This window comes from Rhinolophus sinicus, linkage group LG15 (genome assembly GCF_036562045.2).
Source record: "Rhinolophus sinicus isolate RSC01 linkage group LG15, ASM3656204v1, whole genome shotgun sequence".
NCBI lineage: Eukaryota > Metazoa > Chordata > Mammalia > Chiroptera > Rhinolophidae > Rhinolophus > Rhinolophus sinicus.
In genome coordinates, this window is record NC_133764.1 from 29,677,356 (window position 1) to 29,702,303 (window position 24,948).

Below are 24,948 nucleotides of genomic sequence, written 5' to 3' on the forward strand. Positions count from 1 at the left end.
TACTATAAACTAGTCCGTTTCCATGATTTTAAGTATGTGGTCCATGATAATGACTTGCAAATCTGTGCTTCCTCAGGCTTCCTTTAAGGAGCTGCTCTCTATATTCAGTAACTTGTGTCCCACAAGCAGCTCTGACTCACAGTTTCAACAACCAGAAGGACTCAGTGCCCACTGGAGGAGCTGCAGTGCGAATGAGGCAGCCAGGGAACTTCCTGACAGTAAGAAGGGAGCTGCAGTGCACGTAGAAGTCTTGTGTGTTTGGGAAGGGGTGCAGGGAGAGAACAAACGGCCCTTTAGGGTGGGGTTGCAGCAGTTGTAGTCAAAGGCAGCTTAGGACAAAACCAAGCCTAAGATTCTTAGGTGCTATCAGAGCAACTAAAGCCAGGAGAGCTGAGTGTCTCTCCTGTCCTTGTTTTAAGATTTCCATGAGATCCTTCCCTGTCAGGAGACCAGGCAACCTGATAGACAAGTTTCATTTTCTTACCCACCCTGATGCTTTGTCCTGGGGCCTAGGGCGTAAGAAACTTCCTAGCTCTCCTTGAGTCAGTAACTCAGTATTATGAGCAAAGTGATAGAGGATAATCTAGTTCTGATAACAGTAGACTCAGACTCCTTCAGACCTTACATCCCTGTATCCTACTTAGCCCATTGTGGTATCATAAAGTATCATGTCTTGATCTAAATTTCTGTGGCACTGGCCTAGCTTCCTGTCCATGTCAAAGTCAGAAGTGAAGGAGGCAATTAAAATAACAGCTTATCCACAAGCAACCTTGACATCTAATCACGGTCTCCCTCATGAAGTCAGAGCATGCATATCAACAGTGTTTTTGGAAAAAGTATATTCCAGCTGAATGTAGCTTCAGTCATTAAAAAGAGAAAGATTTATGGGGCAAAATATTTGTTTCTAAAGAACTTTAATCAGGTTCTGAGACATTTGAAGAGTTGGCATTGCAACTGCTTAGGAAGACTGGGACAGAGTTGTCATTCTTCTCATTTCATTTTCTAAACAATTTATATACACCTAGTAATCTTAAGGACCGTATTGGCCAAACTTATTGTGTCCATTTGAGTTAATGATTAGAGGTAAGAATGCACTTGAGGCATGATTGGCACATTACAACCCCCGCTTTAATTCAGGAACGTGCTACTTGTTCTGTGTTCCTGGGAGTGGTCCATTCCACGTCTAACGAGAGCCTTTGCTGAGGCAGGTACTCTGCCACCTTCAGTGACTGTTTCAGTGTTAAAACTTGTAAGGCGGTTGATACACCAAAGCAGCTCATTGAGTGTTTTGACAGAGATGGAAAATAAAATTTTCTTTTTTCCATTTTATATTTCATTTTTCACATTGTCACTGCTTACGATCCAGTCTGCATTTCAGAAGGATGACAGCATCCCTAGCTTACAAACCTTTGGTAACTTGCCACAGTTTAAGGATTAAAGAAATGTTTATGCTCAGTTAGAATCATTCAATGTCTTGTATAATTGGGCTCTTGCAGTTTCATCTGATGTCAAGAAGGGAAAAACTAATATATAAACAAATGAAGTTACAGCTCTGTACACTCAAAAATTTCATGCTCCTCAAATCTGCCATACTTTTTCTCTCTTCTCCACCTTTGTATATAAGCTGTTTTACCTAGAATGTCCTTCCCTCCCTGAAAAATTCCAGGTCTTTGTGCAAGATTCTACTCAAACGCCATAGCTTTTGTGAAGCCACTTGAAATTTTCCCAGGCACTAGGATCTCATATCATTTCCTCTTACAGCACCTCTAATTTTAATTTGTTTACATGGTTTCCTCTACTAGAGTCTAAGCCAGGGTTTAGCAGACTTTTTCTGCAAAAGGCCAGATAGTAAATCTTCAGACTTTGTATGTCATATGCTTACTGTTGCAGCTACTCAACTCTGCCATTGCCATGAGAAAACAGCCACAGACAATATGTGAATGAATGAGTATGGCTATGTTCCAATAAAACTTTGCTTATAAAAATCTGTTGAGACAGAAGTGGCCTGGGTCCATAGTTTGCCAACCCCTGCTCTAGGCTCTTGAGGATACATTCTCGGTCTTACTGCTTTTTAATCTCCAGCACCAGGCACAGTGCCCTTGGTAAACCCTCAGTAAATGTTTGTTGAAGGAATAAATGTCAAAATCTAATGGCAAAAGTTGACAACCAAACTGGTTATACAAAGGTGATACATACATTATTTGTTCATGTCAAGTTAGTATTTAAATTGAGATGTTATTTTTATTAATATAGATATGTTTGAGGAAAGAGATATATAAAAAAATAAGAAGGAAAGAATACATTTTAATGATTTTGTATTAGAAAGAAAGAAATGATTATCTTTCCAAAGAAGAAAGTGTGAAATTAAAAATAATGTTTTTAAAGGAATTAAAGTGCATATGCTAATAAAATGGCAGTATTTGTTCTTATGACTGAGACTTAATATGCTGTTTATCTGTTTTGCCTTTCCTAATTGAAAAAATATTTATTCCCTCTTTCGATTGTCAGAAAGTGATTAATTGGGCACCCAGCACTCCTGCTATTACTGATAAGAATGTATCATATCCTTAACATGCGCTAGGGGTGGGAAAAGATGGAGAGCCACAGGACTCAGACCTTCTATAGTTAAAAAAGACTTCTTATTTTTTTCTAGATTGATTTGGAATCAAATCCACAGAGCAGAAGTCCTGAATCACGTCCTGGTGTTGTTTATCCCAATACCAAATTTCATCGCAAAGATAATCTCAACCCAAGACACATAAATCTTCCTCCTCCTGCTCCCCATGCTCAGTATGCAATCCCTAGTCGTCATTTTCATCCCCTTCCGCAGCTACCAAGACCACCATTTCCAATTCCGCAGCAGCACGCCTTGTTAAATCAGCAGCAGAATAATTTGCCTGAACAACCCAATCAAATGCCCCCCCAACCAAATCAGGTAGTGCAGCAGCAGAATCCGTTGAATCAGCTGACTCAGCAGCCACCTCCTCGACTTTCTCCTGCCTATCAGGGAGGACCCAGCAGTGCTTTTTTTAATAATGCAGTTTCTCATCGACCACAGTCCCCTCCTGCAGAGGCTGTGATTCCTGAGCAGCAGCCACCTCCCATGCTGCAAGAAGGCCACAGTCCCCTGCGAGCCATTGCACAGCCTGGCCCCATTCTTCCTTCACATCTGAATAACTTCACTGACGAGAACCCTCCAGGATTGCCTATAGGGGAGACTTTAGGTAAGTTCTTCGGTCATTGCTGAATGTGACAAATTCAGATATTATTTACTTAAAATGACATGTAGTATGCAATATTAATGTGGGTCAGGATTGATTCATTCTTTAATGCCAGCAGAAGTCAGTCACTTAGTGGAATAGCTAGGATCTAGTTCCAAATGCTGTGTAATATTAAGCACCCCGTTGATGCCAGGTTACCTCATTATGTAGGTGAGGAAGAGTCGTCATCATCATTACCAGAACTCTGGTCACTGGCAGATTTAGAAAACATTTGCTTTCTCCCAAACCTAAATAGTAGCCATTTCTTTGTGGAGAAAACCTGGTTGTAAACACTTGTGAAAAAACTGACTGGAAATCCCAAATGCATGAAAACGTGAACTTTTCACAAACGTTTTTGCAGATCGTATGCATGGGAGTGTAGCTTTGGAGACATTAAGGCAGCAGCAAGTGCGGTTACAGCAGTGGAACGAACATCATGCCTATCTCAGCCAGGGCAGCATTCCATACCCACACCATCACCATCCTCATCCTCACCTCCAGCATCTTCCTCAGCCGCCAGTGAGAGCAGACTGGAAGCTTCCCAGCAGTGCCGAGGATGAAGCAGAAACAGCAGACTCGAGGTATTTCAGCAGACTAAACTTAGCCTCTGAAACATGACCCGCCCCCTTTTTTCTTTCTCGAATGCTGTCCTTTTAGCCTCAGGTTGGAATATTGTCCCAAAGAAATTAATTGGATGCATGCCTTCTGGGCACGTACTACACAGTTCTATGGATTGACCCTAAAATACAGAGAATTGATTTCGAAGCTAGCTTTGTGCAAATTCAGGCCTGGGCAGTCGGCTGTGGACTGAAATTAACATGGCCCTTGGCTCTATGGTCTCTTCTAAAAGAGAAACATATCATCCTGCTCAGTAGTGGGTTTTTTTTTGTTTTGTTTTCATACTCTGCAGTAATACTTATAAAGAATGAATAAGGACAGAAGTAAATTAGTGCTTAAAAATTATAAATTTATTATTAATTTTTTTCCTAATGGCACAGATTTTTACCTTCTTTTAACTACAGATATTTATGAGTGTTCAGTCTTGACTGTAAACTTGCTTTGATGGCTAGTGTCATGTGAATGCATTGAAGCGTTTCCTGATCCCTTCTGAATAAGGTCTGCCATTATGGTGACTTTATCACTGCCGGTTATCAGAGACACATAGAGACAAGGACAGTCGTTTTTAATACAAAGGGAAAAGAAAGAAATCAGGTACCTGGGCATAGTCAGTGTCTTCAACTCAGCATCTGTTGAGTGTCAATCCTTACATTTGAGATTAATTAATGTTGGTTCAAATGATATATATTATGACTTTGTAGAAATTGCACTTGTAGTTGACTACGCTCTCCTTAACGTGATGGAGCCTTTCTTTTGTTTTCTCCTCCTCCTGTTTTGTCGTCTTTTTGTAGGTTTCAAGACTTACTCAGAGAACTGTCTAATCGTGATCAAAGTGAAACACGGGAACTAGCTGAAATGCCACCACCTCAATCAAGACTTTTGCAATATAGACAAATTCAGACTAGGAGCCCACCAGCAGTCCCATCTCCCCCATCCAGTACAGACCACAGTAGCCATTTTTCTAACTTTAATGACAACAGTAGAGACGTTGAAGTAGCCAACAACCCAGCATTTCCACAGCGCCTGCCACCCCAGATATTCAGCTCGCCTTTCTCGTTGCCATCGGAACACCTTGCCCCTCCTCCCCTGAAATACCTGGCACCTGATGGAGCGTGGACTTTTGCTAACTTACAACAGAATCACCTAATGGGGCCGGGTTTTCCCTATGGCCTACCTCCATTGCCTCACAGGCCACCGCAGAACCCTTTTGTACAAATACAGAATCACCAACATGCTATTGGTCAAGAGCCATTTCACCCATTGTCATCTCGAACAGTATCTTCTTCTTCGCTCCCTAGCTTAGAAGAGGTAAATGCCTTTCTTTTCTTTTGGGATTAGTTAATTGTGAAAAATTGCAATATTTATTGATTTGATAATAGTGAACAGATCTTACTTAATTTCATAGTCTGTTAGAGATAATGTTGGAACTTATTCTAATTTGCCTCCTCTTATTGTGGTATTACAGACTTTGTAGAATGGTCATTATTGTTGAAACATGAAGCCCCTTCGTGTTTTTTATTGCTGTTGTGGAACATTTAACATCTGACTGACTTGAGGAGGCCCTAGCTTAGACCTGTCTAATCTGGGGAAATGGTTGTTAGTGAGTCATCTTTTTGCTTAGGTTTCATTTGTTAATTAGAGCTTTCCGTAGGGGCTGGCTTTCTCAGCCAGTGGTCAGTTCCAGGTGCTGTGCTCTTTCTCGAGTCACTACGCATCTTGGTGGTTTCTTAGACTGAGGCAGTTGATACCAAATGATACTCTGAATCCCAGAATTTGCATTGTTTAACATAGAATTGACTGCTAAACTAAGCATTTTAAGGTAAATTGAAATTTTATCTTAAACTACTTAGGTATTTTCAAAGAGCATCTTTATGGACCTTCACTGATACGAAAATCTTAGTAATTTCAGGTTGTAAAGCTTCCAAAATGGTACCATTTGGTGTAGACTATAAAAACTTGCTGTACTCTTTATTAACTCTAATAGATTTGTGTGTGTGTGTGTGTATACTTAATTTTTTAATATAAAAGATAATGTCATCTGCAAATATAGTTTTTTTCTTTTCTTTCCAACCTGTGTGCCTTTTACTTCTTTTTCTTGCCTAAATGCCCTGGCCAGAACCTCTAGTATAATATTTAGGGTACATATTTGGCAAAATTAGAGAAAAACAAGTATATCTAGGGTGAGTTTTCCAAATTTCCTTCTGCTGTCGATTGCTAATTTCATTCCATTGTGGTTGGAGAACATATTTGTAAAATGTTAATCTTTTTAAATTTATTGAGACTTGTTTTGTGGTCCACATAGGGTCTATCCTGGAGAATGTTTCAGGTGCACTGGAGAAGAGTGTGTATTTTGCTCTTGTTGGGTGGAGTATTCTATAGATACGTGAGGTCTGTTTGGTTTATATTGTTGTTCACATTTTCAATTGCCTTTGGATGTTCTGATAGCTTTTTATATCCATTATTGATTTTGTTATCATTTGTGACTTTTCTGAACTAATTTTAAAAAATAATTTTAAATTAATTTTAAAATTCCAGACTAGTTTTTTGAAGTCTGTATTTGTCATGTGTGGCCTCTGAAGTCTTTGTTCTGTTAGCTTCATGATCAACTAATCATTGCACAGAGATTTCCTTCAATGTTTAGAACCAAAAACCACCCAAGTTTTGCAGTGGTATCTGTCTGTGTGTTTGGACACACCTTCCATGCTCATCCCGCCAGTTGACATCTCTGCTTTAGCCCCAAGTTCCTGCTTCCTCAGAGCCTCTGGATTAGCTGGAGGTGAGAGATTTGTGGGTCTTTCCTGAGCATGTGCACAGAACGTGTATGTTCTTCTAGATTCCTGGGAATGTCCGAGTTGTTCGAGGCCCTTCTTCCCTAAAGCATCTCATTCCCCAGCCTTTCCTCCACAGCTTTCGGTTAGTCTGTTGTTTCATCTAGCCGATCCATTAACTCAGGCAGCAGCAATTAAAATATTTGTCTATAGATGTTTTTGATATGGCCCCATTAGCTTGAGTTAGACAGAAATAAGGCAAGTACTTTTTTGGGGTCTTGCGTTTTGTTTGTTTGTTTGTTTTTTAAGTCACCAGACAGGTCAAAGCAAATAATTACAATTCTTTGAGAATGAGGCCTATTCTGCTCCCTCTGGTACTGGTGCCAGAAACGCAGCATCATATTTCAAGGCCATCACTGAATTGGAGAACAAGGGAATGGGACTAGGGTAAGCTAAAATACCACAAAGCTCACTGTTCTTACTGAAATTCTCTGGTTTTTCTTATCTAAGTGCTCTCCTGGTGATTCCCCGTTTCCCCGAAAATAAGACCTAACCGGACAATCAACTCTAACACGTCTTTTGGAGCAAAAATTAATACAAGACCCGGTTTTATTTTACTATAATATGACCGGGTCTTATCTAACATAATATAAGACTGGATCTTAAATCAATTTTTGCTCCATAAGACGCGTTAGAGCAGATTGTCCGGCTAGGTCTTATTTTCAGGGAAACACGGTTGCAAGCTTTGGTTTCCCTCATTCCAGGAAAGCTGTTTGTGACAATTTTGCCAGTTTTTTCATTGCTCTTTTGGAGGGATGGACTTTGGAGTTCCTTACTCCACCATTTTTACTGATAACACTTGGGATGTTTTAACTTAACCTGCCAAGTTAATGTATAATATGTGTGGGAAACAATGTGCCAAAGTTTTTTATAAGGTCTTACCAAGTTTTGTATTTTATGAAAAATACTGAATAATGTACTTTAATCATTGCTCTATTTAAATGTTCCAAAGTTTTGGAAATAAGTTCTTTGTATCCTTGAGCTCTTAACATTTGATATTACTGTTTAGCTGTGAGTGTATGAGTAAGTACCCTCAATTATCAGTGAGTTCTTACAGTGGAATTATTTTTGCAGAATCATTTGGTCACCTTTATTTTGATGCATGAGATTCACAAATGATGACTAACTTGCAACACTGAAAAAATACTTTGCCAAGGCAAATATTATTTTTACCACATTGCAGGTCTTGACGTTTTCAGTGCATTAGGATGACTTTTGTGTGTTATGTTGTACAAAATGCTTTTGCATGAATCATCTCATAGAATGAATGGTTTATGTGCTTGCTGTTTATTTCCAGCCTTTTAAAATAGTTTCTTTAACATTAACAATGCAGAAAAATGTCTTATTTCCCGTCCTACTGTGAATTCTTTTATTGCTAGAAACCTTGTAATTAATATTACGTGGGATGAAAACATCTAGCTGTTAGCTTAACAGTTAACTTGAACAGAGATGGTTTTTCCTATTACGCTTTTTCTTTTTTAAAATATTTAGATTTTCTTTTGACAAATGAAGTACATACATGGTTAGCATGGAAAACATAAAAGTTAGAGAAATTATTTCTAATTTCACTATACAAAGATAGTTACTGTAACTTTTAGCTTTTCATAGCATTCATCATATATTAACCTGTGGGGGAGATTACTTGCTGGAGAACTTGAAACAATTTTTCCCCTAATTGTTGTGTTCAGTTGTATCACCCCATCAAACCTTTCTTTCCACTGTGTCGCCACTGTGTCGAGGCACCCTAAATGGAATCTTGATCCTATTCTGTAACATTTTTGGTACTTAACATTTTTAAGAGTATTCTCATTTAGGTGCTTCAGGCTTGACTCCATGGGTTTTCCTTACCAACCTCAAATGTAGCCGAAGTGCTGGCCCTCGGCTGCCTGGATGAGGCGGGGGCCCTGTAGGCTGGTGGTAGTGCCTGCACCCTCTCCCACTTCCAGTTCTTGACCGCTGTAAAGATGGGATACGGGCAAAGGTGCCATCCTTACCTAGGCCAGGTTATAGACCATTTCAGTTGTCTTCGTACTTTAACGTTATTTGTTCTCACTAAATAGAATAATAGCTTTTTATCAAATACTAAATTCTTTATAATAGCACTGTATCATCCTTGCATTTCAACTAACTGCTGTGGAGGTGGGGAGAGAAATGCAAAGAGAAACAATAAAAGTTAATTCTTGACTTTTGAGCTTCTAGGGGTTCAGTTTCTAGTAATTTTGGCATGATTCAGGAGTTTTCAAGGTAATTTTTATCTGCATGTGATTTTTTCACTTTGTGTGATAACTTTATAATCTAACTTCTGAGTAAGATACAGTTTTTTAGTATATACTGAGATCTGTTTCTGGACTTTATTTATTTTTTCATCTATATGTTTCTGTACCAGAATTACACTGTTTTAACTTTTGAGGCTTTGTAGTATTCTAATTTGATACTGTAAAGTCTCCCTTATTACTATTTTTTCTTCCAGTTTCTGTATGTGTGTTGGGGGCAGAAGAGGGTTAGTCTATGGTCTTTTCACCAGAAGTTTAGAATACCTTTTTGAACTCTACCCGCACATACCCGCCCCCCTCGCAATCCCCCCCAAACAATAACCTTCTTTGGGTTTCTTTAAATGCATAGCTTAAATTGGGGGAAATTTTGTCTTTACAAATATTTTAAACCTCTCATTTAGGAATTAGTACAGTCTTCAATATTTTATTTTTTTCCCCTCCCTGCTTCCCCACCTCCCTTTTTTATTTTCTGAATATTTCTCTGTAAAATTCTGGAGTGTCTTCATTTCTGGTTAAATTTACTCTTAGGTTGATTTTTCCTTGTTTTGTTTATGAACGGGACCTTTTTATCCCATTATACTTTCCAGCCATTTTATCTTGAGGGACAGACAAATCCTCATTCTTCTTTAAGTGGGCATAATTTTACCACGTTAAAAATGTTCATTTAACATAGAACTGGCGATGCTGATACTGGTGCAGAGCAAAGCTTTTGCCATTTAAGATGTGCTTTGCCATGAAATAGTTTGATTAAAGGTGCTTCTGAGTAATGGAAAATTATTTTAAAACCATCACTGTGTAAAAGTCTCAGAATTCATTTATGAAGCTGCAGGGTTTTGTGTTGCAGTGGTGGTATTGTTGTAATGGCCTTGTAATGAAAATGGAATGCTTATAAGTCACTCATTTTGATAAGCTTTCAGTAAATCAGCATTTACTTACGCCATCGTAGAGATGACACGTGTGCCTGGGTATATATTTGAAATATTTGTCTTTGAAATATTTCTTGTCTTGTGTGTTGATCTTTGAACTTTTGACCCATCTATTCATTTTTATTTTTTCCCTCAGACAATTGTAGTTTTGAAGTTAGTTGTTTGTTATGATTTCAATATTATTGTCTAATCACCCCCATCCCAATTCCCTTCTATGGGGCAAAGTATTGTACAAATGTAACTTGAAGATTATATTCTTGGCTGATTGATATATTCTGCCTATCCTGACTTTAGAAGTGGATGGTGTTACATAACCAGGTGGTAATGTTGCTATCTTCTCAGAAGTGTCTTCTCAGAGAGATCGCTAATGTATGGTATCTAATAAAACATCTAATGCGTATAACAGAGACAGTGATCAACAAATTAATAAATTAGACCTCTATTCATGCTTAAATTATCAAAGCTAATCATTTAAATGAGATGTTCTATTTTAATTAACGTTTCTGGCACCATAGTTAATGAGACTTGGAATTTTCACCAGAGCTCTTCCTTAGTGATTAGCTTTAATAGTATAATTCTAAATAGAGCTCTAATTAATAAAGTTACTAACCTTTCCCCCAGTTATTTATATATATACATGTGAAATAACTCGCTAACCCCATACAGTAGAGATATCCCTTATGAGACAGTGCTAGCAAATTATAAATTTTTACTTAAACTGACAACCGTCTTTAACGGTAGAAAGTTTATGCATAATTTAATCATTTAGTTTTTCCTTTTTAAATGACTTTTGAAATTTTAGCATTATATTTTGTTACAGATACTAGCAGTAGATTTAGAAAATAATGATCATATGTTTAGCTATATAACTATTTCACAGATTAACATGAAGAATATTTATAAGCACACAAATATATATGGAGTTGATACTTGACCCAGATGTAAAGATCTCTCACAGAGTAGAGTGAGCCTTAAAGTAATAAATAATGAAATTATTTAAGACCCGAGGACTCTAAAATTAGACTTAATGTCAGTCGTTGATACAGTTGCCATCCAAAAAAAGTAAAGAAACAGTCTGATTGGCAGGAGATGGATGTAGACAGAAAAGTCTCTTCATGAAAAAAACTAAGAGCTGGGCAAAAGCAACAGGAAACAAAACAATGGTCAAGAAATAAGAAAAGAAGGGAGGAAAAGTAGAGTTATATGTTTAAACAACCTAGGGGCCCACAAGACTGAAGTGTACATGGAAATATAAAGGGTATTCTCTGTCAGAAATATTCTTCTTTTGCAGGAAAGGATCTTCTAAAATTTGTTTTGCGGTCCTTGTCTTTCAGTGTACTTCATAGAAATTCCCTCTGTAGAAAAAAAATCTGAAAATATAAACTCATTGCCCATAATACATACTATTGTAGTCAATTAGCATACTCTGTGGGTTTTTTAATTTAAATAACTTACGTAGACTTGTATATATCATAACACTTGAATTATTTTAACAAATACATCAAATTGGTGATGATTGTTAAAGCTGGTGATAGATTATGTTTGGATATTTTAATAACAAAAAGTGAGATTATATTTTCTTTGACTAAGACTGATTTATTGAAGACTTGAAAATAAAACTTAGAACTTTGGACTAACTTGAGGCCTTGGAGAGCCTTTATTCTGACTCCTCCTTTTTAAAGGAAGTCGAGGCACTAAATTAAACGACTTGCAGCTTAAGCAGTTAGTAATTAAAGTGGAGCTGACTTCCTGTTCTATGTTGCTTCTGGAACGTCACTCTTTTCTGCAGAGCATTATGCCATGAGTAAGGTTCATTCCTGGAGAACAAGAAATGATTGCAATGTCATGAAATAGATGTGGGGTGAAAGCCAAATTATGTTCTTGGCACCAAAGAATTAAATCTTCAGTTGTATCAAGTTTTCCTTTCTTGGGGGTGGGGAGATTGTGGTGGAGAAGAGAGGGAGATGGTTCATTGTAGAACTCTTGATTCTTAAGTTAACCAGTTGTATCTGCTAAATGTTTGACTTCCTAGATGATTAATTTAGAGACCTCAGATACCAGAAAATTAACATTAATGTAGTACTTCACTTCTAAATGTTCTTTAAAAATAAAACAAAAATCCTCTGGCATTACCTTGTTTTTTAAAGCTGGGATATTTATTTAACTATGGTAATTATGATTCTTCAGAGAAATGCGAATAGTTATGAGTTGAAGGTAAACGTCTATGAACTATTTTATTTTCTCCCCAAACTGAAATTTTCTCATTGTAAAAGGTGTTGTGGTCTATAATTGATAACTTGACTGTTTCATATTCAAGAAGAGTAAACAAGAGCCAGATAGATTCAGAGTAGCTCAGAATGTCACAGCAGTGAATCTGACATTTCTCTCCTAGAAGTAATATTGCATTCATTCTAGTATCTCCTCTGGTACTTCATGTTTGGATGTCAGGAAATAATACTGCTTAGTAGGACAATACTGTTTGCAAATTTAAGCACGCTTGCATGTGAGATACTTCAAGTGGTAGTTTTCTTTATTTAGATCTAAATTGATTGTAATGAACTTTGCTACAAAGTCACAATCATTTCCATATACCTTTCTTTCAAGAAAGACAATAATAAAACCCAGAAATAAATGTACTATGATTTTGGAAATTAAGATAAACATTTGTTTCTGTTAGTATGATCGAATCTTATGAATCTAATGTGACATTAAAGTTGTTTCTAAAATTCTGTTAAGATAATGCATTTTATTTTATAACTATTTTAAAATCATGTTAAAGAAATAGTGGATGGTATCGTAATTATCTAGGCAAGAATCAGTGGTGGCTTGGACGATGACGTAACAATGGAAATGACGAGAAGTAAACAAGTTCAAGATCTATTTGTAGGTAAAAGCTAGAGGAATTCTTGATGTATTAGGTGTGATTTGCAATGAAATATAATAAAACAATCTGTTCCTTGTTTCACTAGCCACATTTCAGTTACTTGACAGCCATGTGTGGCAAGGGGCCACCTTGTTGCACAGTCCAGGTACAGGACATCTCCACGGACATGGGAAGGTCTTGTGGACAGTGCTGCTCTAGAGAAAGATGCATAACCGTTCGTTCAGCTTTTTGAAATTGTCTGATATTATTTCTTTGATAATTTCCTACCGTCTCTTTTCTGTAGCTCACTTTCTGAATCTTTTGTCAGTAAGATAGTACACCTCCTGGATTCTCCAAATCTCATTTTTTTCTCTCATGTTTTTTTTAAAGATTTTATTGGGAAAGGGGAACAGGACTTTATTGGGGAACAGTGTGTACTTCCAGGACTTTTTTTTTTTCCCAAGTCAAGTTGTTTTCTTCAATCTTAGTTGTGGAGGGTGCCGTTCAGCTTCAAGTTGTTGTCCTTTCAGTCTTAGTTGTGGAGGGCGCAGCTCAGCTCCAGGTCCAGTTGCCGTTGCTAGTTGCAGGGGGCGCAGCCCATCATCCCTTGCAGGAGTCGAACCGGCAACCTTGTGGTTGAGAGGGTGCACTCCAACCAACTGAGCCATCCGGGAGCTCAGCGGCAGCTCAGCTCAAGGTGCCGTGTTCAATTTTAGTTGCAGGGGGCGCTGCCTACCATCCCTTGTGGGAGTCGAGGAATTGAACTGGCATCCTTGTGGTTGAGCGGCCACTGGCCCATGTGGGAATCAAACCGGCAGCCTTCGGAGTTAGGAGCATGGAACTCTAACCTCCTGAGCCACCGGGCCGGCCCTCATGTTTTAATATCTTTGTATTTTTTCTTACTTTATGAAAGTTTTCCTTGATTTCATCTACAAGCCCTTCTGTTGCAGTTTACATTTTGAGCCCTCAAATGTTAAATTTCCAAGAGTTCTTTATTCTCTGATTTTTCATAACATCTTGTTTTTGTTTTGTTTTAGATTTTAGTAAGAACTAAAACAATATTTTAAAAATATTTTAAAACATCGCCATCACTTAGTTTTCCTGGAGCTCCCTTCTTTCCTTATCTTTTATGCTGGAGAACTCCCCTTAACGTCTGGTAACGCTTGATGATCTGCGTTACTAAAAAGCAACTTGGTAGTTTTATGTATGTCTCAGGACTTACTGCGTGGCAGGCCTTTCCCCGGGGGACTTTTTCATGCTGGAGTCCCTTTGGTTGTTGGGGAGAAGTGTAGAGTGAGACCAGCTGTTCCCTGTACTGACTTTCAGTTAATCCCCCCAGTTACATTCCTTCATCTTCCCTTCACTTTCCATTGTAGTTGGTGTTTCTGAGGCCTCAGCCTTTGTGGAATTCTGCAGAGCGGATTAATTCTCTTCTTGGTTGGGAGTTGTAACTCCCATTCTTCTTCTACAGACACCATTCATCCACGGAGTCTCCATATATTCCAGAAATGTGTCCTTTGTTGATGGCTAGTCATCTGATCTTGATTGCTGTAGATCTTTTGTATTCATTTATTGTTGTTTTAGTGGAGTCTTGGGCCAATCTCCACCCTTAACTGGGAATCATGCCTTTAAAAAAATATTGTTATAATTTATCAAGTACTTTTTAGTAGATTACATCCCATGAACCCATAGACATTACTGTTGCAAACTACAGTTTATTCATCACACATTTCCTGCCTTGCTAATATTAATTGTTTTTATTATTTATTATTTTTAAAAATATTGATGGTTTTTAATCTTACAGTAGTACGCCTCTCCTCCCTACTTTCTAATTTCTTTCTTTCTAGGTAACTTTGTATCTCTATGGGAAACTAGAGCACAGTGCTGTAAACATAAGATGATAACTTTATGGGAAAGTAAATTAAAGTAAATTAGTGTAGCCCAGGAATGTTCTAGAGTCAAGAATTTCTTCTTCAAATCTTGGGAAAATTAAATAGACAATATGGCATTTAATCAACATTCAGCATTTTAAGTCTTTTGTCAAATATTTATTGAAGAGTTTTATCAGGTGCATTAGGTGCTGGGAATACACAAGCAAGGTCTAATTTCTGCCCCAGAATCTTTGCATGCCCTTTACATTTTAATTTCAGTCAAGGTTACATTGCCTCTCTTTGGATCACACAAATCCAGGCCTAAACCGATTCAGGCCCAAAACATATTTTTAGATTAACAGAGAATTGTAAGCATCTCCAAAAGATAATTTTGTTAATGAAAAAGTAACCTTCGTATTGTATGAGAATTTATAATTGAACAAGATGAAGCAGACAGCATGACTGATGGAGCCCAGCAAGCCTTGAGGAGAATCATGGAAACCTTCTCCAAAACAACGCGCTTTGCTCTTGCTTGTAATGCTTTGGATAAAGTCAGAGCCCCTTCAGTCCCTGTGCCCAGCCCTTCGTTACATCAAGCTGACCAACGCCCAGATCCTTACAAGGTTAATGAGCGTGATCGAGAAGAAGGTGCAATACGCTGACGATGGTCTGGAAGCCATTGTCTTCACCTCCCAGGGAGACACAAGGCAGGCACTGAACAACGTGCAGTCTGTTTTCTCGGGATTCGGCTTTATTAACAGTGAGAATGTATTCAAGGTCTGTGACGAGCCCCACGCCCAGCCCTGTGTGAAGGCCAATATTGACGAAGCCTGCGAGATTCTCGCTCACCTGTGGCATCTCGGCTGTTCACTGGAAGACATCATTGGCAGCATTTTTCGAGTGTGTGAAATCTTCCAAATGACAGAATATTTGAAACTAGAGTTTATTAAGGAAATTAGATATACTTACATGAAAATAGCAGAAGGTGTGAACTCCCTTCCGCAGATGGCAGGGTTCCTGGCCAGGCTGTGTCAGAAGACAGTGGCCCCGGTGGCCGATTAGAGTGTCGAACTCATTGACTGGGTTACAAGAACCCCGGAAAGACAGGCGTCACAGCCTTCTGCTCTGGGAGAACATGCTGCCCAGACTGGCCCTGGAACGCACCTTCCTCTAACACGCCGTGGCCTTCCCCATGCTTCCACATGTCTCCACAAGCGTTTGCACTCAGCTCCAGACTCAGGGATGTAGTGACGGGGGGGAGGCCCCAGAGAACCTCCAGGCAAGGGCTCAAGCTTGGCATTTTAGCTTAAAAAACAAACAAAAACAAAACAAACAAAAATAAAACACGTACAATTTTGTCAGCTATACTGTAGAAACAAAAGGTCACAAAGGAAAAAAAAGTATTTGTAATACGGGATTTAAAATTCCACTGTGGTGACTTTGGTTACAACGAAATCCTGCAAGAGCCAAAACTCTGAGGGAGGGGAGCCATCTCTGTTTGGTGGAGCTGTGGTATCTAGAGAGTGGGGCCAAACCTTGTCTTTTTTTCTGTGTCCTCTTGTTCCTCCTAAACATGTAGAGAAGAAATACCACCAATTTATACAGTCTCTTCCACAGAATGGAAGAGAAGGGAACACTTCTCAACCTATCGTATATGGCCAGCATTACTCTGATACCAAAACTAGACAAAGACGGTACAAAAAAGAGAAAACTACAGAGTGATATCTGAGAACATCTCAACAAAACATTAGCTTATTGAATTCAGCAATATAGAAAAATATTAATACACTATGACCACGTCCGGGCTTATTCCTAGAATGCAAGGCTGGTTCAGTGTTTGAAAATAAATCAGTGTCATCCACCATATTAATAATCTGAAGAGGAAAATCACATGATTATATCAACAACAACAACAAAAAACCCACACACGTTTGACAAAATACATCTACTCATAAAAACTTGGCAAATTAGAAATAGAAGGGAAATTCCTCAGCCTGTTAAAGGGCACCTATAAAATCCTGCAGCTACCATCATACGTAATGGTAGACACTAAATGCTTTCTAAGATTTAGGAACAAGGTGAGCTGTGTGTTCTCAACACTCGTATTCAGCATTGTACTAGAAGTCTTAGCTAGTGCAGTACAGCAAGAGAAAGAAATAAAAGGCATGTGGAATGGAAAGGAAGCAGTAAAACTGTCCCTATTCGCAGATGACATGATTGTCAGTGGAGAAACCCCCAAGGAATTTACCCAGAAAACACCAGCAAAAATCCTATGACTAATGTGAGTTTCGCAGGGTTACAGGATATAAGGTCAACACACACAAATCAGTCTTTTTTCTATAACTAGCAATGTGCAATTGGAAACCCAATTGTAAAAGCCAATACCATTACAATAGCTAAAGTAAAACAAAATACTCAGGTGTAAATCTTAACAAAACGGGTATAGGATCTGTATGCTGAAAACTACAAAACTGCTGAAATATAGTCTATTTGGTCCATAAATCATTTTATTCAGTTGTCATCAAGATTTCTCTGCCTATACTCAAATTTCCTTTGAGGAAAGATTCCAAAGTAGCAAATCATATTTTCAGGCATTTACCGTCATCTGTGTTACGTGAAATAGATATACCAGCAGACTTTTATATATACGTATAAAACCTTCAATATATCTATCTAATTTGAAGAACGTAAAAACAATTTCAAGTTTTGGCTCTTTTTCTAACAAAGGATCGATTATACTCATAATGTGATTTGGAATTGAATTTCATATTTCATCTACACATTAATCTCTGTCTATAGCAGCTTAGGAGCTGTTATAAATATTTTACACAATACTTCCCCAAGTACTGCTGTGCCTGTCAGCTCTGATTTTTATTTTCGATTTTTTTTTTTTTTTTCAGTTTGGAAGATACAAATGGTACACATTTTCTAAAAAGTTTAATTGAATATTGTCTCCTTTTATATCAGCTTTCTGTTGCTTTCTGATTTTTTAGTTTTTCTCAGTTAAGCTTTGTGGTTCATATATCTATTCATTACAAGAGTGTTTGTTTATACTACCAGAGTATATCTGTTAAATATTTAATGAAAAGACGCTTATAAGACTAATACCTGAATTTATATGAGCATATTTAGTGTTCTGTATCACCAGGGGATTTGATTATTATAACCTGTTCCTTCTGAGGCCATAACAGACATTATTAGTTTTGTATTTAAGTATTCACACATAAAGACATTAGAAAGGGACCTCCTACAGATTGTGACTGGGCTAAACACTCAGGACATGGTAATAAAAAGAAACACTTCATTTTGATTGTAAGAGCTCATCATCTTCGTAACACTGATAAGAAAGACACACTGTACAAGCTGTTGTGATCAGTGGTTCAGGGATTGCCTACCCATAGAGAACAGAAAGCAGTTGAGAAAGGTTGGTTATTCTTCTCAACACTGTACTCTAATGACCTAGACAAAGAAATCTCAAATGTGCTGATTAAATTCACAGTTGACACTAAATCAGTTAGCATGGATAATATTCAGAATCAAATTCAGAATGACGTTGACCATTGAAAAAAATTGCCTTTAAAGCAGAGTAAAATTAAAGATTAATTTAGATACTTAGTGACAGAAGAATAATAAAAAATACATGAGAAAAGGATTAACTAGATGGAAGAGTATTCTCTCTCCCCTTTGTCAGCCAGTAGCTAAAAATGTGGAAATGGACACTCATCATTTAATAGCGAGAGCATTGTTCTCTTCCCACACTTTCCTGCCTCTCTGCACAAGGCCAGCCCGTCCAGACCCATTCCCTTCCCTGGTTTATATTCTGGTGATTCTGTCTGTGACAACCTTACCCTCACAGTGCTTGTACTGCAATTTCCCCCCTTTAATTTGTCTGACAATATCTGCTTGTGCTTACAGTCCCAAAAAACATCCTGCTATGACTATGCCAATTCATTTCTCTCTTCTTTGTAATCTAACCTCCAGTGCCTGATTTCTGATTTTTGCTAACAACAACAGTAAAAGATTCCTCAGACTCATAACGATCGCAGACTGAATAGCAAATCTATTATTACTGGGGGCAAAGAAGGCAATTCCAATCTGTCATTTAAGATCTAACGTGGAATCTTTTTATGTGTTGCATGAAAACAATTATATAACAACAAGCCCTTCCTATGTGCCAGGAACAGCTCTAACTGATATACATGCTGAGCTCATTTAATTCTCACAGTAATCCTAAGAGGTAGGTACTGTGGATGATGAAGCCACGTTTACAGATGAAGTTCCCAAGAGGTTAAGTCGGTTGCCCAGGGTGACATTGCTTGCAAAAGACGGCCTATAAAGTCTAACCCAGGTAGTCAGTGCGGCTCTCGACTGAGGCCGCATACCTAACTACCACCCCATACTGCCTTGCCACTTAGAACTGAGACTAAGTATTAGTCACCGCAGTCCAGCAAGAAAAAAATTAGAGAGTACTTAAGTAACAGTGAGAAATCTTGAAATGGCTGGCAAATAGATCTTGTTGGGAGGGTTAAAGGAATTCAGGTTGTGCGGTTTAGGGTGGAGAAAATATACAGAATAAGTTAATTGGGTTTCAGACATATAAAGGTTTTTTTTTTTTTTTTAAAAAAAAGCAATGAATGTTCTGTGTCAGTTGAAGACGGTCCAAAGGACTACGCTCAGTGAGTTCAATCAGGAGTACTTCTGTGGGGCAGGAGGAAGCGGATCTTGCCATCTGCTCCGTCTAGGGAATAATAAATTGGGAGGTTGTGAAGGCTCACGCCCAAGAGATAAGCCTAGAATGGATGACTGTTCAAGACGGCTGTGATTCGATTGATTGTGACTATAATTTTCCCATTTAATTTTGAGCAGATATGTTTCTTCATTCTTATTCTTTAAAAAAAAATTTTTTTTCCAGTTACAGTTGACATTCAGTATTATTGTATATTAGTTTCAGGTGTACAGCATGCATAGTGGTTAGACATTTATATAATTTATGCAGTGATACCCAATTAGTACCCACCTGGCACTATACATAGTTGTTGCAACATTATTGTCTATATTCTCTGTGCTGTACTTTATATCCCCATAACTTTGGTAACTACCAATTTGTACTTCTTAATCCCTTCCCCTGTCTCACCCAGCCCCCTTTTCATTCTTATTCTTAATCTAATGTTACCTAAAACATCAATAGAATTTTAGAACTGAAGAGAGGAAGCTCAGCTCTATATTTTACAGACAAGAAAACAGAATCAGAAATTGAATGTATGTTGTCATTGGACCAGCTACTAAGTGCCAAAATGAGTTTTAAACCCACATTTCCTGATACCATGTCCAGAGTTCAGCCTGCTTTGGGGACGGGGGGTGTTCATGGTCACAGAAGAGAATAATTTTGAGAATTTCTATTTGATACAGTGAGATTGCCGTGTACCTAAGGGAAGGGGGTGTACGTTTCACTGATTCATGAAATGTCCTTTTTCTTTGTGTAGTATGAGCCCAGAGGACCTGGTCGGCCCTTGTACCAAAGAAGAATCTCATCTAGCTCAGTCCAGCCTTGTTCTGAAGAAGTGAGCACTCCTCAAGACAGCCTTGCTCAGTGTAAAGAGCTTCAGGACCATAATAACCAATCTTCTTTCAACTTTTCATCCCCGGAGTCCTGGATAAACACCTCACCTACCCCCTACCAGAACATTCCGTGCAATGGCTCCAGCAGGACAGCTCAGCCCAGAGAGTTGATAGGTAAGACAGAGTTGGTAGGTTGCTAACACTGTAATTTTAACTACTCAGCTCCTGGACATTTAATAGTTTTTCTTCTCCCACCCATACTCCCCATTTGCATTATTATCTTTAAACAATATTTAACGGTCATAGCTTGTAGGTGTGCCTCAGGCATACATCTTAATTGGGACTGTATTGATTCCATTTTATGGTCTGGAATAATGTAAGTAGATCTACCCATATTTGGGAACCAATCATTTTAACCCATCAACGAATCAAAGAAGTAATGGAACTTAACACATATTTCTAAATACTAGATAGAATACCTTTGCTTGGGAAAAGTTTGTTTTCTGTTTTTGTTTGTTTGTTTCTTAAGAGTTGGGGGTGGTGGGAATTGGTTAGGTCAACAGCAGTTTTCAAAGTTTTCTGTCAATAAAGTTGTTGACTGTTTACTATACAGTAGAGTTTGGCCATGAGAGAAACCAGTAAAGTCTAACATTTTGAGATTTAGATATCCCTTGTTTATTCCCTGTGTTCTAATGAATTGAGAAATCCAAGGCTAAAGAGTTAAAAAAAAAAAAAGCAAGCATGGCAAGGCCTTGGAATGGACAAGGCTCTAAACTTGTATGGGGGCATGTTTAAAGTCTTCCTCTTTAACCTTGAACTTGAATGCACTTTTATCTTTCCTTTGTCCACTCTTTTTTTATGGATGTATTTTGAATGTAAAGAAATGAATGGTACTATTTGAGTTCTGTAATCTATAGCCTTCTCTTTGTAGGCTGTAGACATTGATCTTTGTGAAAAGTCTGTGTGACCTTTGGTGAATTTCTGCCCTGGTAGTCCCCTTTGTATTTGAAATTAATTTTGCTCACCTGTAGAATGTGAATCCATTGTTTCTGTAACTGACCGATTTTAGAGTATGTGACATACAAGCATATGTTTAGAACAGTAAATATGGTAGGATAAAACGCATTAAAAAGATTTTGGTTTTGTTTCCTGGCAAGAGACATTGTCATTGTAATCTTGAAACATTCTTTAGTACCTGCCAGGTATAAGCTGCTGTATTTTACCTGGAGTTGCTCTGTCATTATAAAAGTCTAACATAAATACGCTTATATTCTCATGTTTGAATTTCCTGAGAAACATCTAAATTACAAATCAGTGATGAAAATTTACTTTCGTTGTTTTATTATAATTTATTTAAAAGATGACATCATTTCTCTTCTTTTTGCCACCTAAATTTTAGGGTAGCTTTTGGCCAAAATCAATAAAAATCTGACCTGAATCAATGAGGTAGAAAGTTCCTGAACAAATGCCCAAAGTGCATGTCATTTCTGGTATCTTTTTCACAAATATAAAATTATTTCTTCATTGTTAAGAGATAAATTATAGTGCTATTTAGTTGGAAGTAACAGTTAAGTATTAAAAAATTAATTCAAAAATCACTAATATCCTGAAGCATAACTTCTTGTCTATCTCTGTGTGTGTGTGTGTGTGTGTGTGTGTGTGTGTGTGTGTGTGTATTTTTAGAGGAACATAGCAATTGCCAGTGGTAAATCAGAAGGAAAATATTTTCTCCACTGTTGTTAAGCCTGAGAGCGGAGACCATGTCTTTGCCCTTTTTGCACTTTGGATTTCCCATTTTGTCACTGATCACGCTTCAGGCTCTTATCAGTGCCTGCTGAGTAAGGAGATAATGAAAATAGGTCCTCTGCAGTTGAGGGGTGACCCAGCCGCACCGCAGGGCCTTACGTGTGGTGGTTCCAGGGTGGTGCAGCTGGGCTTCGCCTATCTAACACGGATGTGAATAATATATATTCACTTATCTTGGTGACAAGACATGCCTTATCAGACATTTTCTTTTAATACATGGATGAAAATGTAAGATTCAACAGAGATATGTATTTTGAAAAAGATCATTGGTTGTCAGATTAGTAAAATTCATAGTTTTAAAGAATAGTTGCTCTTATCTGCAGTATATATGATACATTAATAGAGGTATTAAATTCACAGTTAGGAAAGTAGGCATTAGGTTAAACCGCCTCTAAAATATTGTTTTGTATTATTTAAATGAAAACATTTTAAATTGATGATAGTGTCATGAAAATGAGAACATGGTTAAATAATAATCTTAGTAATAAAAATAGTGAGTTCTTGAATAGCCAATAAGATGTTTATTTTATGTATTGTGTTAGTACTGGCCATTTTTATACTAAACTGTTTGTTAAACTAATGCTCTTGAAAGCAATTATTTCATTCACAAAATCGGTAACATAGAGACAGAAAAGAGATGAATGTTCTAGAAGGATATTAAGTGGTTTAAAAAATTTTGAACAATTTTATGAATTTTTAAAGTTTTAAAAGACAACCATGAAGTTAGCATATCAAGTCAATGAAATACTAAGACTGAAGAATGAAATATTTTTACCTGAACCTCCCAATCTACAAATAGGTAATAAACATAGGGGAAAACGTCCATAAAACCCCATAATCAAAGATATGCAAATTAGAGCTACAACAAGATTTTGTATGTCATAGGCTAAGATTTAAAAAAATGATAATACCAGTATTGTGATCGAGTAAGGTCAACATAGTTGGTTCAGTATAAATTGGCAGTATCTTCCTGCAGGGAAGTTTGGCCATAATTATCAAAAGCTTTTATTTTGTATATGCCATATGACCCAGCCATTATATTTCTAGGGATTTATCCTAAGGAAATAGTCATGAATATTTTAAAATATTTATCTGTGATAACCTTTATCACAGTGTATAAAAGTGAAAAATTGGCTATAATTCAAATTTCTAAAAACAAGAGGTTACTTAAATAAGTTATGAAATATCTGCATTATATAATGCCCTAAGGAAAAAAATATACAAATTAAGGCTTATCTCTGATGTTTTGGAATATGAATGACTTATTTTCTTCTTTGGTTTTTTTTTGTGTGTGTGTGTGTGTGTAATTTTCAAGTTATCCTCAATAAATATGTATTATGATTATAATCCAATATAACATTAGTTAAATTTTTAAAAGATAGAAAACAAAAACACCGTTTGAAAACAAGTTATGATTTAGTGGACATTAAAATTAATTAGAAAGAGTAGAGTCAAATTTTACAGGACCTTGAAAGTCAGGCAGATTATGAGGCAAAGTTTAGAGTTGTTTTCCTCCATCTTATTCCATGTTTATTTATAATATACATTACAAGGAAAGGTAGCATTATTAAGAAGTGGAATCCACTACTATTACTTAGGTTAATAATAAAAGCTATTTTGACCAGAAGTCTGCGAATACGACTTATTTTTATTTAAGAAAGAACATGTTTGTTCCCATGTTCAAACTATGAGCAGTTAATACAATAAATATGAAAATGTACAATTGTACAAATGAGTTTTTTGAAGCAAACCTTCAGACTTGACCTTTATTTTTTCTGTTAGCTATTCCAGTTCACATAGTTAATTATTTTCTGAGTGTTAATGAGACAGAGAATTTGCTTAGATGTGTTGTGACTTGACCGTCTGTGGCAGACGTCATCCGCCCTTGTGGCCCTCCTGTCACTGAGTTCCCGGAGATGAGACCCAGCTGTGACACAGGGTTGAGGAGATGCACAGTATTAGTGGGCCTGTCTTTAACTCCGTGTTTTCTGCTTGTAGCTCCACCCAAGACCGTCAAACCCTCTGAGGATCAACTGAAGTCCGAAAACCTTGAGGTGTCCAGTTCCTTCAACTATAAGGTGCTGCAGCATCTCGGCCAGTTCCCCCCACTCCTGCCCAACAAGCAGATCGCGGAGTCGGCCGCCAGCAGCAGCCCGCAGAGCTGTGGGGGCAGCAAGCCCGCCATGTCCTACGCCAGCGCTCTGCGGGCCCCCCCCAAGCCCCGGCCCCCACCCGAGCAAGCCAAGAAGAGCAGCGACCCTCTGTCCCTGTTCCAGGAACTTAGCCTGGGGAGCTCCTCGGGCAGCAATGGCTTTTACTCCTATTTTAAATAATCACTTTTTTTCCCTCCAGGGAGAATGTTTTCATTTCTGTTTGTATCGATAGAATTAAGATAGTTGGACCTCATCTATAGATGCACAGTTCCCTTTGTTTTAATATTAAATATGTTCTCACTTAATGGCTTTGCTGCTAGACTTGCAACTAATTTTTTAAAAGTATATTCCATTATCTTGCATTTTTGACGTGAGTCGGAATTTTGACAGCTTTTATGTAGAATAAAAAATATTTTTAAATTTGTGTATTGTTACATATGTTTGCATCAAGCTAGCAGCTAAGAGGTTAATTGTGCAACTATAAAAAAAAAAGAAAAAAGTTTGTCTAAAATGTATTTAAAAAGAAAAAAAGTTGTAAGTAGCATTTACATTTATTCAATAATATTACCATATGCTGGGTTTCTGTACCAGAAATGGCCAGTTGATGTACAAATGTATGTTATTTTTGCTTAAATTCATTTAAAACTTTTTTAAAATAAAGGGGCAGCATCTTCTAAATACTTTAAGTTTTATCAGCTTTTTTTTTTTTTTTTGTGACAAGATGCTGCATTCTAAAACTTTTATAGTTTTAGACTGTGTGATGTGCTGTTGTAATCTCCATCCACTGTAGG

General features: G+C 37.5%; 1 protein-coding gene and 1 pseudogene across 8 annotated transcripts in view; both read left to right on the top strand.

Annotated features, from left to right (window-relative positions):
* Positions 1 to 24,581, top strand: part of HELZ (helicase with zinc finger) — a 134,045-nt gene extending 109,464 nt beyond the window's left edge. For all 8 annotated transcript variants that reach the window (XM_019733019.2, XM_019733024.2, XM_074320765.1 and 5 more), the window contains 5 exons: positions 2,654 to 3,224; positions 3,622 to 3,841; positions 4,670 to 5,186; positions 20,123 to 20,372; positions 24,003 to 24,581. In XM_019733019.2, coding sequence (XP_019588578.1) covers positions 2,654 to 3,224; positions 3,622 to 3,841; positions 4,670 to 5,186; positions 20,123 to 20,372; positions 24,003 to 24,337 — 1,893 coding nt within the window. In that variant the 3' untranslated portion in view covers positions 24,338 to 24,581. The remainder of the gene's footprint in view (positions 1 to 2,653; positions 3,225 to 3,621; positions 3,842 to 4,669; positions 5,187 to 20,122; positions 20,373 to 24,002) is intronic.
* Positions 6,579 to 17,487, top strand: LOC141568950 (replication factor C subunit 2 pseudogene; annotated as a pseudogene).
* Positions 24,582 to 24,948: the final 367 nt, after the last annotated feature.